Source organism: Myodes glareolus, chromosome 2 (assembly GCF_982192425.1).
Source record: "Myodes glareolus chromosome 2, mMyoGla1.1, whole genome shotgun sequence".
In the NCBI taxonomy this organism is placed as follows: Eukaryota; Metazoa; Chordata; class Mammalia; order Rodentia; family Cricetidae; genus Myodes; species Myodes glareolus.
In genome coordinates this window covers 66,271,210-66,289,869 of record NC_142027.1, presented here as the reverse complement: position 1 = coordinate 66,289,869, position 18,660 = coordinate 66,271,210, and the positions used below count along the sequence as shown (strand labels likewise).

Genomic DNA, 18,660 nt, shown 5'->3' with positions numbered 1-18,660 from the left:
CTGGCCTGAATTCCACCCACCATTTCCTCGTCCTGCCACCTCGATGTCAGCTTCCCAGGCATCACCTTCCTCTGTGTGACATGGGGGGCACTGGTACTGTGAGGACTAAATGAATTGTCACCAGACTGTAGAATGCCCCATACGTGCTGTTATGATGGGTGCCCAAACTTTCCACAAGACACGTTATCCCAGGAAGTGATTTTACCCAAGGATCAACTTGCAGCAGTAGAGTATCATCTGCCTGCTTGGTGAAGGGCAAGATCTGCCACAGCCCGACTTAGAGCCGGCCGTGGGCTCGTGTGCTGCACCTCAAGGCTCTGACCACAAGGTGGCACAACGCAGCAACGCATTGCCCTCCGCTTGCCATTTATCCGGGAGCTCTGTCCGTGAGAGTCTAGCAGATTCTATGCTGAAGGGCAGACCTGGGGACTCTTTCTCACCTCTTCATCCTTTTGTCAGGGCGTCAGGGCCCTGGCCCAGCACCCTGGTTGTGCAGCTACTCCCCTTGTCTCTGTAGCTCTACTCCTGAAGCCTAGCTAACTAGCCTAGACAGATGTCACTTTCTACCGGAAGCCTTCCCTGCTCACCTCAGAATAAGCCCTGCTCTCACCACGCATCCCTTGCCCCATTTACTTATCAAAAGTCTTTCTGCGTATTTGCATTCATCTGGTCTGGGGACGCCGTAAAGCACAGGTCTACTTTTGTCCTGCGAACCCCTCTGATGGAGATGGCGGTGGCAGTCAAGATGTGGCTAACTTCACCTGCTGACACATACTTTAAAGAAAGCCAACAGAGGTCTGGAGCTGTTGCTCAGGTGTGGCGAGCACTTACGCCATCCCTGTATTCCCATACTGGAGCCCCAGCACCACACAGAGACTTTTTTATTTACAACAGTGAACAGAGAACGAGATTAGACAGAGGCAGATGGATTGGTGTTCTAGGCAGGCGGCAGGCAACGCGGCAAGCACAGAGGCCCTGAGGTGGGAGCAAGACCCGCCTAGTCAAGACGGCCATTGTGGCTGGAGTCAAGGGAGCAGGTAGCAGAGTAGCCGAACATAATGGGGGCAGTGAGGGGCAGAGATATATCATGCAGGGCCTCGGGTGGCAGAGTAGCAGTGGGGTGAGAGGCGGGGTTGTATCATGCAGGACCTCGAAGTTAAGGAACATTTGCTCTAATTGCCTTTTGTAAGTATCTGCAGTCTTCTTTCGGGGAAACCATCGTCCTCCTGATACTGTACGTGGCTCAGGGCCTGTCCTTTGAGCTCCTGTGAATGGATGAGCAGTGACCGAGAGGGCAGTAAAGTGGACGGGTCCTCCCCACAGGGAGGGAGGCATTCCCTCATCTTCCCCATTTGTTTAGGGTCTCAGAGCACTGAAATTTCCAGGAGCCCTGCACATTAGCTCTCAAGAGACCCTCAACAAACATGCCTGTTTTCCCCTCTCTCCAGCCTAGGAGAAAGACCATCCCCACTATTAACCAGGCAATATCATCTTCCCTCCACACCAAAAATGGAGTCTAAAATGGATAATGAATCCAAATTCCTCCAGTGTCCTGGAAGATCCAGAAACAGCCTCTAACTCCATGCATGAGTCAGGAGCAGGGGGCCTTCCCTGGGCTAGGATATTTTCAATTTGCCACACCTATACACAGAGAGAGAGAGAGAGAGAGAGAGAGAGAGAGAGAGAGAGAGAGACCCTACCTACACACACACACAGAGACAGAGACAGAGACAGAGAGAGACCCCACCTACCCATCCATACACACACACACACACACACACACACACACACACGGGGGGGGGGGAGCACACATCTATGTCAAGGCCAAATTCTTAAGCAATAAGATGCATTAATAATCTGCTAATTGTACCTATTTTGACATAGTTTCTCCACTAATGGTCTGTTTATTTAACTAAAGGCACACTGGGCCTGTGAGAGGAACCTAAGGACATACAATGTGGGTAAGGTAAAAAGACAAAAAAATCTAATGGGAAAAAATGTCTTATGAGGACTTAAGGTTAGAAGGTTTGTTTGATGAAGAGTCCCTGGTGAGGACAACAGGCCCTCAAGGGCAGCCATGTTCTTGACTCTGGACACCTAGGTGTGTGGCAGCTCCCAGCTTCCTCTGCTCATCCCGAGTGTGTATATTGGACCCTATGTCATCTGTCTGCTGGCATAAATCATGGACCCTGTTCTCTGCCAGCTGAGCACACTGGCAACCATTTTAACCCTTACATTTTGTCTAAAGAGAGATTCTATGAAGAAGCAGCAGCACTGTCTTTAACTTTTTAAACAAACTAACAAACAAACAAAAAAGTATACTGAGTCGGGCAGTGGTGGTGCACGCCTTTAATCCCAGCACTTGGGAGGCAGAAGCAGGTGGATCTTTGTGAGTTCGAGGCCAGCCTGGTCTACAAAGCAAGTTCCAGGACAGCCAGTACAGTTACACAGAGAATCCCCTTCTCGAAAAACTGAGACCCTTAGTGCGCCCAAGCGTTTGCTGGCAGCCTTTGAAACCTAAGCTAAGCAGTGCGTTAAGTATCAAATCAATGCGTCGCCAGCATTTTCATTCTCTGCAGACTGAGGCCTCCACACTGCAGGGAGGCTTGCGGGCCGGATGTGTCCATCTGGTACAAAGCTCAGAAGTGGAGCCCTGCTTTGCTAATGAGACAATTACAGAGGCTCATAACTGTCCACTTTTACAGCACTTTGTAGACCATAGGCCCTCTTTCCCGGCTCGCAGACCTTGGCCAAAAATACCGTCCAGAATGAGAGCCTTGTGTTCCCAGTGGCGAGTTGAGCCCCATTTCTGACAGCACACACAGCAGTGTGGTTTCTAGGCCTCGCTGGCAAGGAACTCTGGGGGTTTGGATGCTGCCTGTTTGGAGTGTGATTATAACTTCCAGGACCTTAGGAAGGCTGAGGTTGTGCAGGACCCCGCCTGTCATGTAGCAGCCCATCATTACTGGTCAGAGATCTTTTCTGAGATGTCATACGTTGTGTCCCTTTCATTCTTCTCCTTGCACGCTTCTCTTCCCATTTACGTCTTCAGTTCTGGAGAAGTCAGCAGGAGGAAAGACAGCCAAAACAGCCAGAAAAGCGGTCCCGTGCCGACATTCCAAGACAGTTCTATCGGGTTAGAGACAGGCTTTCGTTAAAGGGAATTCAGATACCTCCCCAGAGATTTTATAGCTTGCCAAATGCTCTGGAAATGGGAAGGGGCTGGGCTGCCTTCCCGCAAGGTCAAGAAACCCAGTGTCAGAATGTGGGTGAGAGGTACCAGTCCCCGATGTGGAGACCACACTGCATTCTGAGCACCAAATAAAGAAAGGGGAAAAACTGGCTGTAGATGGCCTTCAGTTGGTGATTTATTACATTTCCATAGAATAGTAGGGGTGAGAGGGGATCCAGTTTGCTGTTAGAATGGCATTTTGCATTGCGATAGCTGAGGAAAATGGTTCGTGTTCAAAGAACTAAAGAGAGTCTTTAGTAGATCCAAGATAAAGGTCAATGTGTTCATCGAACACACATTTGGATTCATAGACTTGGTGCTTCAGAGAGCAGCAGGCTGACAGCATAGGTTGTCCAGTGGTGGGGGTGGGGGGTGGGAGTGGTAATGGTTTTAAGGAGAAATTCAGAATGAGCTATTTTTCCTACTAAGCTTGTAGAAAGTTGGAGAAGGACTGTTGAGGGAAGAAAATAGGAAATTGTTGTGCGGTACCAGGAGACACTGCAGCCAGCACCAGCCCCCTGGGCGAAGGCTGTGGAAGGCCCCAGGCCCAGGAAGAGTTGAAGGCTTCACTGGCTCAGGTTCAAGGAGCAGTACAATAAGCTGGTACTGCTTATTGTACTGGACCGGTGGGGATACGATGCCAACAACTGCTCCATCCTGTGGGCACTGAATATTCTCCAAAAGTTTTCCAAAACATTGCGTTTGTTCTTGAACTGAAGTCCCAGACGTTGGTATTTTCAAGGGGAGCTTTGATGGGAAAAGTACATTTGTGTAGACAGGGGTGGCTTGTTGCGGTGACTCTCAGCAGCTTCTGAGTACCTTTATAGATGAAAAAACTAACTACTGCTTAGAAGGATTAGGTCAACTGCTGTGTGTGCATGGGGAGCACCTGTGACCTGCTGTGTGAATGTGTATGTGTGTGTGCACGTGCACACGCATGATCGTGTGTGTGCATGGGGACACCTGTGTTTGCCTACCTCCACATGTTTACCTGTCTCGGCCTTCCACCTTTTCTTCCCATTCTTTCTCTCCTCTCCTCTCTCATTCTTTCCCTTCTCCTATTTCCTTCTCTTTCTCAAACCCTATTAGCAACCTTGATCTATATGTCATCATTTGCACATGTCTGTGAGCTACGTTATCAACAGCTCATTCTTGGTTGTGTTTTCCTTTCCCTTCTCTCAGTGGAACGGTGACCGTTCATTCAGTGCTGGACACAGGGACCAAGAATTGGAGGAACAGATAAACCCACCTTGGGTGGCTAGCCTGAGGCTAGTGAGCTGTGGCTCAGCCTCTCTGAGCTCACTCTCAGTGGGAGCAGGAAGCACAGCTGTGGGAAGAGCCAGAGGTCTATTTAGTCTAGCCCCACTGGAGTTGGTTACAGGCATCCATCCCTGGTCTCAGGGATTCCTTCCTTGGAGTCTGTGTGCTGTGGGAAGCCAGTCCCTGCCTCCTAGATGAGGAAGGCTGGGGGGCTCTCACCCCTGAGGCTTGCTTCCTGTTGTGACCTCAAAGGAAGACATTCCCCGCATAGGGATCACTGGACTAACAGGCAGCCCTAGGCGAGGGTGCACTATTCAGGTGGTATTATTGGAGTGACCTGCCTCTGTTCTTAGATCCATAGAGAGAAAGCAAGAAGCCTGACCCAGTCAGTCACATCTCACGTCTGTTGGCCACTGCAGCCCTGGGGAGTCAGAAAGGCCACTTTCCTCTGTTGAGTGGCAGTGTGCCCACTGAGAACCTTGTCAGGGGCTCTTCCAGCTTATCCCCATAGCCGCTCTTAAGTCCTGGGTAGAATGCTTGTCTTGTTGTCGTTGGGTTGATCCTGCTCAATCAAAACAGCCAGCAGGACTCAGACATGCAAAGTGTTGTTAGATATTGTTGTGGGGTGTTTTGAGAGAGGCCCTTAAACCCACTGGGTAGCTGAGGAGGATGGATTTGAATTTCTAACTTCTGCCTCCCTGTCTAGACTGATGGGATGCATGGATCTACACCACCGTGCCTGGTCTTAGGTGGTGCTAAGGATTGAAGTCAGCTTAATTCATGCACTCTACCAACCGAGTTACATCCCCAGCCCCACGACTGTTTTCACATGTAGTTGCCTTGAATTATCTGGAAGTCCTGCAGTGGAGTCGCATATACAGTCTACTTGTCAGTGCTGCCTCTCAGTAGCTGATAATAGCTAACCACACACATGTGCACACACGCACGCACACACACCACACACACCACACACACACACACACACACACACACAGTGCCTCTTTTGCCTGACTTGTTTCTACTCTGTTTTTCTCAATTGTCAAGAATCTGCTGTATGAATGAGCAGCAGTGTGCTTGTCCTCTATGGCCCCGTCACAGTTCACTGTGGTCGGCACAGGAGAACGCTGGCTCCCTTTGGAGGGGCACCTATCGGTGTGTCCTGCCTTGTCCTCGGGAGGCCTGGCCCTCTGTCCTGGTCAACCTGCTCTGGCTCCACGGCCCTGGTCATCTTGTCACCTTAACACATCCTGCACACTCTTTAAGTACGATGGGCAGTTGTAGTTAGTTTTTTTTTTTAACTCTTTGGGGACCCACCACCCAGCTCCCAAATAAAGACATGGAGTCTTATTCTTACTTATGAATGCCCAGCCTTAACATGCTGGTTTCTAGCCAGCTTTTTCTAACTTAAATTATCCTGTTTCTCTTTAACTATGTTTGCCTTTGGTCATTTTAACCTTTCTTTATTCTATGTATCTTTCTTTTAATTCTTACTCCATGGTTGGCTGTGTGACTGGGTGGCTGGCCCCTGGCCTCCTCCTCTCCTTCTCCTTATCTCACTCCTCCACCTTCTCTCTTCTTCCTCTCCTGTTTATTCTCTCTGCCTGGCAGCCCCTCCTATTTCTCTCTCCTGCCTCGCTATTGGCCATTCAGATCTTTATTAGACCAATCAGGTGTCTTAGACAGGCAAAGTAACACAGCTTCACAGAGATAAACAAATGCATCATAAAAGAATGTAACACATCTTTGCATCATTCAATAAATATTCTACAGCACAAATGTAACACATCTTAAACTAATATCCCATAACACGTAGCAGCTTGAGGCTGGGATTCTAAGGAGCTAACTCAGGCTCCTTTTCTTTGGATGTCAAAAGAAGCCACTTCCTGGGAACCCAAGACCCCCTGTGTCCTTCAGCGTGTGTTTATAGGAAGGCTGACCCATGTCCTCACCCCATGGAGCACTTGGGCTCATTGACTGCTGTCCTCTGGCCTGAATTCAGGATCATCATATCCCATGTCATTCACCCTGCACCTGCTGGAGGGATGCAAAACAAAAAGGAGCATCAACCTGGCTGTTTGAAAACAGATTAATTCCCATCATTCAGTTCTTCCTACCACTGTCACTGTAGGGCTAAAGGGAAGAAAGAGCAGGGTCGGGGACAGGGACTACTCTGGATCTAAAGCCTGAGCTGCTTCCTTCATTCCTTGCCTGGGGAGATGAAGCAAAGTTCCATGAATTTACTTTGAGATCTGTCCCATGGTGTCTCCAAGCATGGCATCACAGAACTTGCCAGGGGCTACTTAAAAATAGATAAATAGATAGATAAATAAAACGAGTCAGTAATCATCAGGGAGGCTTAGGATCCACTGCTTCTTAGGATCCACTGTGTAGCTCTAACAGGTAGGACTTAGCCAGTTCGACCAATGCCATTGATAATGAGTGTGGACAATCCTGACTTAGGATGGTTCAACTTGGAGTGTTCAACTTTATGATGGTATGAAAACCACACACCTTTCATAGAAACTCTCTTCAGATTTTAAATTTTGAATCTGAGCATTTCCTGACATAGTAGTGTGAGCCCTGAGAGGACAGAACCCCTAGAGACAGGTGAGGATGTGGAGCTTCAGGTAAAGGCAGAGATCTACTTATGATCAAGAGATGGCCTCAAGTCTCAGGTGTCTGTCATATGCTGGCTAGTTGTTTTGTTTTGTTTTGTATCAAGTTGCCACAAGCTAGAGTCATCTGAGAGGAGGGACCCTCAACTGAGAAAATGCCTCCATAAGATCAGCCTGCGGACAGTTGACATTTGGAGGGCCCAGCCCACTGTGGCCTACTCCAGTGGTCCTGGATGGAATAAGAAAGCAGACTAAATCAGCCATCATGAACAAGCCAGTAAGCAGCACTCCTCTGTGGCTTGTTTCTCTTCCTCCTCTGTGTTCCTGTCCTGATGCTCCCTAGTGATGGACTATGACCTGAAAGTTATGAGCTTTTTCTGAAATCTGTAAACATTTTCTTTCCCAAGTTGATTTTGATCATGGCATTTTTTTTATCACAGCAATAGAAACCTAAGACATGTCTCTTGTCTCGCTACAGGGGACAGACATTCAGGTCTTAGATCCTGGGAGCTTCCAGTCCATCATCCCTCATGCAAGATGGAGGTACAGACAGGTTCTTAGACCCCAGCAGCCAAGATCCACAGGGTACTGTGGCTTTGTTGACGCCTCCAGGTGAGGGAACAGGCAGTGGGGAGAACTGAGAGAGAGTGGCCTGGAAGATGAGACAGCCACCGACTAGAAGGCAAGCATGCTGGAATCTGGATGTTCCTGCAGCACCCAGAAGGAATTCCAGTCCGTCTGTATAGAGCTCCATGGCTTGGGCCGAGAGGCAGAGCAGGAACAGGGAGTCCTCTAGAGAGGGAAAACATTTTGTCCTCGAGCCCTCTCAATCTGTGCAAGACAGGAAATTCCTCAACCCTCCAGAGGCAGCCAGCTTCCCTGACCGTGGCAGCCCAGGCAGGGACATGAGGTAGATTTGTGCGTTTCCAATACAGGCTCCCTAAGTCCACTCCCACAGCCTCCTGCCAAGACCCCTCCTGCAGCTGCACTCCATCAAAAGAGAATTCCTGAGATGGGGGCAGGGGATCAAGAACCCTACCTGGTGGCCAGGAGCATATCTGTCTTAGCTGCTCTTGTGTGTCTGTTCCTTATCCTCCCTGGGACACTGGCTGGGAAGAAGCTTCATTCTGACCTTTATTCAACCCTCTGGGCCTTATCCTTCCATGGTCCCAGAGGCTGAGCTGGAGGAGCTTTGCTTTCTGTGGCCCCAGGTAAAAGTTAACATGGTAGAGAGAACACTCTGGAAACTATCCCGAGTTCTAGAGTTTGAAAAGAGGTTTGTAATTTATTTCCCTGTGGTCCCAGTTATAAAAAGATGCCCGAAGATGGATACTTTGTAACAAGCTTGTCTTAGTTCCTACTTCTAGAGGTCAGAAAGGGAGACACAGATATTTTCACAGGTCTTCATGAACGTTTCACACTCTGTCCTATCAGAGCTAAGAAGCAGTAGAAGTGGGGCCATGTAAAAGTGCGTGCTGAAGACAGAGCAGTGCAGGTTCCAGGCAGGTTCCAGGCTCACTTTAGAACACTGTTCTCACGTTAACCAGTCCAGTTCCATGAGACCCAACTCAATCCTGAAAGAACTAATCCATTGTCTAAAGAGCTTTATCAATCTCTTGAGAAAGTCTTTAATCCCTTCATAGGGGGTGCTGTCTCCATGACCTAATCGCCCTTCAGAAGACCCCTTTCCAATGCTTTCATTTTGAGAGTGAAGTTTCTTTATGACTCTCAATGATCATGTAGAACCCTTGCTTATCTCAGGCCCTGAGTTTGATACCCAATACAGCAAACACACAAAAGTTAATAATTTAATGCTGTTCACCCTGAGTTTTAATAAATTCAAACCATAGTACCTGCCCTGCTAATCTTATGCCCTACAGTACCAGAAACAAACAAACAAAAAACCAGCAAAAGGCTACAGGAGAGGACAGACACTGGATAGTGAAGGGTTTGTCCTGCATTTGAAGCAGCCAGTTCTTTACCTCCTAGCGACTGGCTAAAGCCAGCTTAGGGATAGATGACAAGAATAAGGAAAAGCCCTTCTGTGTATCTGATTCCTCAGAGAGCTGAATATGGGCGGACCAGGCCTGTACCCAGAGACCTGTCCTGGTCATTGCCCTTAGCTGGCACACTCCCTTTGACCCTCTCCCAGATACGCTGAAGTCTTCTGAAAGTACAGTAAGCTGCGTGTATTTTAGGAGTTGAACTTAATGAGTCGGAAGACATGTTTACAATGTTTACAACCATGGAACATTTACCACGGACTAAAAAGTGAACATTTCTGTTTCTCTTAAGCATTCCTCAGTGCTCTTTTCTGATTCATCTCCCGCCCCTCGCTGCGCACACCCACTGATATGCTGTCTGGTTCTCTGGTTTGATCTCTCTCTTTCTCTCTCTGTCTCTCTGTCTCTGTCTCTCTCTGTGTGTGTGAGAGAGAGAGAGAGGAGGGGGAGAGTGTGTGTGTGAGAGAGAGAGAGAAAGAGGGAAAGAGAGGGGGAGAGTATGTGTGTGTGTATGTGAGGGAGAGTGTGTGTGTGTGTGTGTGTATGTGTGTGTGTGTGTGAGAGGGGGGAAGGGTGTGTGTGTGTGTGTGTGTGTGTGTGTGAGAGAGAGAGAGAGAGAGAGAGAGGCGAGAGGGGGAGAGAGGGGGAGTGTGTGTGTGTGTGTGTGTGTGTGTGAGAGAGAGAGAGAGAGAGAGAGAGAGAGAGAGAGAGAAGTGGGGACTGTAAAAATGAATCCTAACCCTTGCACAGGTGAGGCTGCCGCTCAATCACTGAGTCACACCCCACCATCCCACCCTGTAGTTTTGCTTTGTATAGCCAAGATATGACCATACCCTAAGTTGGCCTCAAACCCACCGTTCTCCTGCCTCTGCCTCCTGAGTGCAGGGATTAGAGGTGTGTGTCACCACACCTAGCTTTAGTTTATTTTTCAGAAAAGGCAAGAAATGAGCCCAGAAGTAGAGGTTGTTAGTAGAGTAGGTGTTTATATCTGAGATTCCAGATTTGCTACCCAGCACCAAAAAAAGAGGTAAGAAGAGGACTGGTAGGAGAAGAAAGAAGAAGAAGAAAGAGAATTGTTCAGTTTGCTGTGTATGTTGTACACACAGACCATGTCTGGCAGGATTAAGAATCCAAGCATTGTTTACTGCTGAGGAGACAGTGCCAGGGAGCGAGCGGGGTTGGAAGGGAGACTTTACATAGGCCTTTTGGCATTTTTGAATTCTGTGTCACATGAGTGAATCACTTAATTCAAAAGAACACAGAGAATTTAAGGGGGAAAATCTTAATGAAGATGCCAAGTGTGAACTTCCTCCCTGAGGTTCTCCTCAGGAAGCCGAGCTTGCTTGCCCAGGACTCCATGGAACTTCACTGTTTAGTCTCTGCTGTCAAGCAAGAGCATTGTCACGTCAAGTAGTGACCTGGGGCCTATGTCCCCAGTGCTCTCCAGAGCCTCCCAGCATGCATGAGACCCGAGCTTCTGCACAAATGTGTCGTCTAGTGTGTTTGAGTGTGTGAAAGAATGCTTCTCTCCCATTTTATTTCCACCACACAGAAAAGAAGAGTGAAGGAGAGAGGGAACACCTTCTGCCCCCGACTCCCAGCAAGCCTGTCGCACCCATCTTCCTGCAAGGCCTCTCTGATCTCAAAGTCATGGATGGAAGCCAGGTCACCATGACAGTCCAGGTGTCAGGTCTGTCCATACAGCTCTCTCCTTGGGGTGTGTAAGAGGGTCACCATGTGGCAGTGGGTATTGCTCCTAGATGCCCAGATAACCATCGTGGAACCATCAGCAAGGGGAATGGAGCCTCTTGGTTTCTCCTGCTGTGTGGGTATCCTTTATAGATTGAGGGTTTTATGGACCAGAGGAAGAAGATGGCAAAGATTAATGTGCCTAGTCCCAATGGAAAGTTTGGGGTCTTGTTTTTGGTTTCGTTTTGTTTTAAATAATTCCAACTCTTTTTTAATTGGTACATATTCATTGTAAGAAAATAATGAGTTTCATAATTATATTTTATTCAAAAGTGTCATATACTTTAACTATATTTACTAGTTACCTTTCCTTTCCTCCCACCAGCCCCCTTCTATTTCCCAAATAGTCTCCCTTCTACTTTCAAGTCATTTGAGGAAAAAAAACCAGGGGTCCCCAGTCTTTCTGCTCTTAATTGATATAATGGTTGGAAACTTAGCCAGAGCAATAAGGCAAGAGAAAGAAATGAAAAGGTTGCAAATAGGAAAAGAGGAAGTCAAATTATCCAATTTGTAGGAAATATAAGTCTATACTTTAAAAACCCTAAAGACTTTCTAGAAAGTTTTTAGATGGTGCAGAATGAGCTTGTGTGAGGTCTCGAGTCTCAGCAGCCATCTGAGTTGCTCCAGTCAGATTCTGAGGTAGAAAGTCAATCATCAGAGATCCTTCTAAAACAGGCAAAGAAATGTGGCTTGCACAGAGACCAAGCTCTCCTGCCCCTTGCTGGGGTTAGCAGGAGAGGCTCACAAAGTCCCAGCTCCACACGCAGGACAGAGTAGACCTAGTACCTTTGGATGCATCTGTGGTTCTTGGTTCCTATCAGTGCCTCTGTAAACTAGGAGGGCCCATCTCTGGCTTCCTAGTTCCTCTAGACCTGCAAAGGCAATAAATATGAGGGAACCTGAAGACACGTCCTTGAAGAGGTGATGATCCCCGGCTCCTGGAGGATGAAGGCCTTTCCATGAGAGCTTCAACAGAGGCTAGGTCTCTTCTCCACATTTGCCATGCAAATTGGATGCCTCACTGACATCCAATTGAAAGAGATGAGAGGCACTTTGTACCTGATCTCCAGACCTGTGCCTGTCCCGTGCAGACAAATGGCCATCTGCTCACTCTAAGTCCCCCCAGGGGCTTCACTCCTCTGGAAGCAGAGCCTCATGGTCAGCTTTCATATCTAAGGAAAGCCTCACATGGTCATTTATCTGTACCCACAACACATTCCAGAAACATAGGCTGGCACTCGTACCCCTCCACCAACCATGTTTAGAAACCCTCTGCAAGCTGGGGTCCTGAGACCACATTTGTGTGGTGGCCCCGTGCTTACAGAGTTCTTTCTGGTGATAGTCTGCAAGGGAACTACTGTGGCATCACCATTGTCTGCCTGTGGAGTCTCCATGTGAGGCAGGGCAGGGCAGGGCAGGGCAGAAACACCTTCAGGGTTAGGGGTTCTCTTTGTGCTACATGCCATCCTGTGAGCAGCTGGCAAAGGTTAGATTGACTCCATTATTTCTCTTAACAATCCTACAAGACAGAACGTGTGAGGAAACTAAGTAAAGCCTTTGGTAGTGTGTTCAGCCCAGCATTAGCATGTTAAGTGCACAGTTGCTTCCTGGCTAGGGAAGTCCCCCTCTCACAATCTTCTGTTGCTACTCTGCTCAGGGAACCCACCTCCAGAAGTCATATGGTTTCACAATGAGAATGAGATCCAGGAGTCGGAAGACTTCCACTTTGAACAGAAGGGGGGCCGGCACAGCCTGTGTATCCAGGAGGTGTTCCCAGAGGACACGGGCACATATACCTGTGAGGCCTGGAACAGTGCTGGAGAAGTCCGCACCCAGGCCATACTCACCGTGCAAGGTGAACCTGAGCTCCTTTTGGGGGTGGGGGGGATGGGGATTTCCAGATTCTGAAAAAGCCGTTTAGAGGTGAGGGAAACACAGGAGACCACTCTGGTCCCATTGCAGCCTCAGAGGCAGATCATTGTCTCCATCTCAAACTCCTGCAGCGTGGGGCTTCCTTCCCAGCTTTCTGAGGTCCCAACTCTCTCTGGGCTGCTTCTAAACTGGATGGATTGCTGAGGTAATTCCATAATATCCTCAGTTTGGTGCTGATGGTTTGGGATATGAATTACACACTTATGAGTCCTTTCTGTTGAAGCCTCCTTTTAAAAAGAAAAGGTGAGATACACACATGCCGTGAGCAACAGTTCCCAGCAGTCACACTGGATACAGATCTGGAGCACCCAGCCTGGGACTCCGTACTGTCATTGCCCTCACTTTGACTTATATAAATTCATTCTAATAGTATCATCTGATAACATAACTGAGACATATTTTCAAGAAGTATGTGCTGTATCTGCATACCCCGTCCAAGAACCTTCTGGACCACCTAGTCTTTGGTAACACACTTCTGTTAACAAGGTCTTCTGACCCTTTGCCCTCATAGAGGATGGAGTGGATGCCAAGCCCTGTATTGAAGGGCTTCCATTTCAATTTTTCCCCCCTTGCCTACTTCCAGAGCCTCATGACGGCACCCAGCCCTGGTTCATCAGCAAGCCTCGTTCAGTGACAGCCTCCCTGGGCCAGAGTGTCCTCATCTCCTGTGCCATAGCTGGAGACCCCTTCCCCACTGTGCACTGGCTCCGAGATGGCAAAGCCCTCTCCAAGGATAACGGCCACTTCGAGCTGTTGCAGAACGAGGACGTGTTCACCTTGGTCCTAAAGAACGTGCAGCCCTGGCATGCCGGCCAGTATGAGATCATGCTTAAGTGAGTTTGCATGTTCTGCCAGCCTTCCTCATCCCCACCTCAGACTCCTGGGCTAGGACCGGGAAGCCAGAGGAAACCACAGCTGGTGCAGGCCCAGTGCAGTTACCATGCTCTTGGTTCTTGCTGTTGAAAGGACAGGTTCTCGTGGAGAGTCCCTCCCTCTGAGCTCAGTTCCCCAGGAACTTGGTTCCCCAGGAGCCTCTCGCATTACATATTGACTTGAGATATGTGGGGTGTGAAGACTTTGAAAGACTATGAAATGTGAAGCAGGCCTGGTAACTCACATCTTAATCTCAGCATTTGGGAAACTGGATCAGAAGGGTCACGGTAGACTTGAGGCCAGCCTAGGCTACACAATTATACCCTCTCTCAAGAGAAAAGGAGCTGGGAAAGAAGGTCTGGATACAGGAGGGTAGATGTTTAAGGGGATGCTTTAGTATTAGGTATCTTTTGCTGTGTAGCAAGTCCCTCCACACTTACCAATTTAAAGCAGCAAATACTTGTTATCTCAGTTTCTGTGGACTGATGTGTTAGTTCATTTGCTGCTGCTGTAATGAAATGCCCGAAGCTTAATAACTTTATAAACAAAGATCTCTGTAGGTTCAAGGGTGGTAGCTTCATCTGGTAATGGCCTTCCTGCTGGCAAAGTCTCAGGGTGGTGCAAGGGCATCATATGACAAGAGGCAGAGAGCATGCCTGCCTTGATCTTTCTCTGCCTCTTCTGTACAGCCGCTAGTATTCAATCGCACAGCCTGCACCTAGGGATTGTTTATCTAGGCTTAGACAGTGGTAATGGGTACCTGACTACCTTGTAGCAATAATGGGTGCCTGACTACTTTGTAATGGTAATGGGTGCTTGACTACTTTGTAACTTCCTTCCTGAACTGTATCAATTCCCTATGTTGAGCCCATGGTGTTCATCAGTATCATCTCTAAACCACATGCCAAGGCGTTTGCTGTGATGGAAGACTGTGACTACAATAATTGTGAGCATGAGCTTTCTACTTACATCAGTTAGCTACTGCTCCATAATACACCACCCCAGATACCTACTTACATCAGCTAGCTACTGCTCCATAATACACCACCCCAGATACCTACTTACATCAGCTAGCTACTGCTCCATAATACACCACCCCAGATACCTACTTACATCAGCTAGCTACTGCTCCATAATACACCACCCCAAATACCTACTTATATCAGTTAGCTACTGCTCCATAACAGACCACCCCAGATACCTACTTACATCAGCTAGCTACTGCTCCATAATACACCACCCCAGATACCTATTTACTTCAGCTAGCTACTGTTCCATAACAGACCACCCCAGATACCTACTTGCATCAGCTAGCTACTGCTCCATAATACACCACCCCAAATACCTACTTATATCAGTTAGCTACTGCTCCATAATAGACCACCCCAGATACCTCAGTGCATTTAAAAAATGCTTTAAAAAAAGGAAAGCATTATTTCTTAGAAGTCTTATGTCTGCTCAGAAGTTGTGCCTGTATAGGCAGAACTCTGTGGATCTGAACTAAACACAGGACCCTCTTACAATTATCTGTTGTCCTGTTACCATCAGCCATGTGCCTAGAATATGTCAACTGACTTTGCCTTTTGCTTGAACTCATTATCACCAGGGGAACAAATCTACCTCTGTGATAGGAGCCTACATCCCTGCTCAGGAGGCCATACCAGGACAGAAGCTGACTGGATGTGGCAGTACTTTCTTATGAAGGAACAGTACTTTGAGATGATACGTGTATTAACCAAGCTAGATAGCCTATAAGAAATGAAGGTTTTTTTGTGTATGAGATTTTGTTTGGTTTGATTTTATGGGATACGATTTCATATTGCCTGGGTAGCATCAGACTCAATATGGATAACCTTGAATTCCTGGTTCTATTGCCTCCACCTCCTGACTTTTTGTGAGATTTTTGAAACAAAAAGAAAAACTAGATCTTGGCCAGTAAAAAAGGACTCAGCTGTTGAGTGAGCCGAGAAAGAAGGGGGGCAGGGGACTCAAAGCAAAGGGCTGGAAGACGTTTGCCAGACCCTTAGAGGGGGTTACACTGGAAGGGCAAAAGGCAGACTGTCTGGGACCAGCTGGGGACAGCCATAAAATGTAGCCTATCCCAGCTGGCAGGGAGGCAGAAATTATCTAGCCTTCTCATCTAATAATGAGGGACACCGAGGTCTCAGGTCAGCGACCTGCTCATGGCCACGAGCTGAGCCTAAGTTCAAGTCCTCGTCTTTTGCTTCAATCAGATGGTCTTCCATTCTTACACTAGGGGTGTCTTTCCATGCACTGAGAATTGGGGGACCTGGGAATTCACGCTGGCCTGTTCACCCATGTCTCCCTTGTCCTTTTCCTCGCAAAGTCTGGATTCCTCATTCCTCTGGGAGGCCATTACCATGGCGCTGACTCTGTCCCCAGCAAAAAATGGAAAGTCAATGGAAAGTTCTGTCTAGGAGTGCTTGCCAGGCCGGCCAGGGACCTTGTTCCCTCTCACTGTCTTTGTCCTGACAGAAGTCAGACCTAGCCCATGGGGGAGGGCCTTTCAAGGAGGAAGGCTGGGTGGCTGGGAGAACACCAAGGGGGTCCAATCTGTTTCTGCTACTATGGAGTAGTGGATGTGGCTGAGTTTCGACTTTCCCTACCCTTCGCAAGCTCTGACCAAGAGGAGAGCTAGCAACAAGCCAACTCCAAGCTCCAGCTGCTATGTTAGAGAACATAGATATTTTCCAGGAAATTCATTCTTCCCCTTTGTATATAAAATCACCCTATGTGTGGGTGGTTTGGAGTGAGACCCAAGGCAAGACTTCTAACTAGAGCAAGAGCTTCTTTACAGGGCTCAGGAAAGGAGAACCAAAGGTCTCCGTGTTTTGTGGCAGGTGCAGCATGCAGCGTGGCTGCTGTGTCCTGTGTGGCAACACCAGGGCAGGGCCTCAGTCTCCGCCCAAGTTTGTGATGGAGAATGGGTAATATTAAAGCTATCTCGAGAGGCTGTTCCTGCTGGTTAGAACCCTGGTTGATGGCCCCAGCCAGGAGTCTGTCTGGGCTCTCTAGGCTCCAGAAGAACCCATGACTTCCCTCAAAGACCCAATAGAGCTTTGAATTTTTGGCTTTCAAAATAATTATCCCAGTGGCCCTGGTGTCTCAGTGCTCTGCCGCCTCAGCTGTAAGGATACCTCGGGGTGAGATCTGAGAATAGGTAGAACCAGAGACCCTGAGGACTCGATCTTTGTCTGTACCCCCCCCCACAATGGGGACAGATTATGATGATGACGGGAGCCCTTACTTGTGTCCTTCCGTGGGGAGATATAGATAAGCCTGGCTCCAGTGCATCAGGCAGTCCAACTCTGATCACAGCCTCCTGGGGGCGCGGTTAGGGGAAAGTGGGGCCATCTGGTCAGTATTTGCTCCTAATTTCTATGCCTGGGTTTTGTCTTTCTGACAAGAGGAAACTCCGTGAGGAAAAGTAGAAAAGAGCTACCCAGTAAACATCCATTGGCCAGCGTCAGGCACGGGACAGTGTGGAGCAGGGAAAGAATGGCCCGGCGGAATGGGGGCCTCAGGGGTCATGCCCACAGCCTGGCACTAACGAGTTGCTTAGTAAGCAGAGGTGTAGCCCAGACTCTTCGGGCTGCTTGAACTGGTAGCTTCAGAGAACCTGGGCCTGGAAGGAGGGACAAACTAGGGAGGGCTGTAAGGAGAGGAGAGAAGAATGGAGTAGCTCAGGTCACATGAAAGGATATACAGAGGCACAGCCTGGAAGAGCACAGAGGCAAAGAAGGGGGCCCAGGAGGAGGCCCCAACAGGTGAGAGAGGCCCGAAGGGAACAAGTACATCTGCCCTAGTTTCCCAAAGGTCCCTGCCCAAGGATGCAGAGCAAATCTGTAGACCCCGAGAGCAGAAGAACCACACTGTAGGCTGCTATCATCTTTTCATCAGGAAGTAGCAGACAGAATGAGGTGGATGTACCACTGTGACATCAGGAGGCATAGGCGTATATTCCCAGATTCAAGGCATAGGTTCCTACCAGGTGGGCCCATGCACTTATGTGTGTATCCATTGGTATGGTTAAGGCACACATGTATACAGACACAGACACTCCAAGAAACACACTCTGATGAGCAATGTAGAACCTGCATGCAGGCTACAAGTCTAGTAGGTCCTGGCCCCTCTCCCTGGTCCTGCTACTTAACTCTGTGAGATTCGCACATTATTTAACCTTCACCCCCTCCATTGTCCTGAAAGAACAGTTCTGCCTTTAGTCTGTTGGAACCACAGGTGAAATGAGTCGGGCTGGGTAAGGAAGAGGTTCCAGAGCTGGCAACTGCTTTGCCTATCATGGGATTTAAAAGGGTCCCTCGAACCTAGCAGTGTTGTGAAGGCAGTAGGGGACTGAGTGGGACCTGAGAGTCTCAACACTGCCTCGCATAATCCTCACGGCCTCCAAACTTAGCTGGCATGTTGCTGAGAGCAAGACAAAGCATGTGGCCGTCGTGAGGGCCAGACGGTCCTGGATAGAGTCCTGGAAATGGTGGACTTGCCCCTTCCCTAAACAGCACTTTGAAATGCCAGCAGAGGGCAGCCTTGTAGGCCAGAGGACTCTGCTTTGAATCCGCCCTGTTAACCACTCAGCCCCTGCCTAAGAAGAGGGGCCTCAGCCAGCGTGCACCCCTCGAGGCTGAAAAGGTCTATGAGTGTAGAGAATCACCAGCCCTCCCCACCTGAAAGAGGAAAAGAAAGGCCACCCATGTTGGGAGACACGCTTATTAGGTTTTTAACATGGAACAACACAGAATGTCGAGGGAGAAGGCTGGGACTGTTTTCAGGGAGAATTCAGCCACTGGGGATGTGGCTGTCACTGCTTTGAAGGAGTAGGGAATCAGATGGTGGGTATCTGAGCAGGGCCTGTGTGCATAGACCAGCGGCTTCATCCCAGTCCCCAGCAGCCTTTATTCTCGGGCTGAGTGATTAACTGATAGTTAAGAAAGGATTCCCCCTTGTACATGCTGCTGCT

The 18,660-nt window shown here is 48.6% G+C and overlaps 1 protein-coding gene across 2 annotated transcripts in view; it reads left to right on the top strand.

Annotated features, from left to right (window-relative positions):
* Mylk (myosin light chain kinase) overlaps positions 1 to 18,660 on the top strand; it is a 201,552-nt gene that overhangs the window by 99,177 nt on the left and 83,715 nt on the right. For both annotated transcript variants that reach the window (XM_087901132.1, XM_087901131.1), the window contains exons 12-14: positions 10,663 to 10,800; positions 12,517 to 12,714; positions 13,375 to 13,624. In XM_087901132.1, the coding sequence (XP_087757258.1) occupies positions 10,663 to 10,800; positions 12,517 to 12,714; positions 13,375 to 13,624 (586 nt within the window). The remainder of the gene's footprint in view (positions 1 to 10,662; positions 10,801 to 12,516; positions 12,715 to 13,374; positions 13,625 to 18,660) is intronic.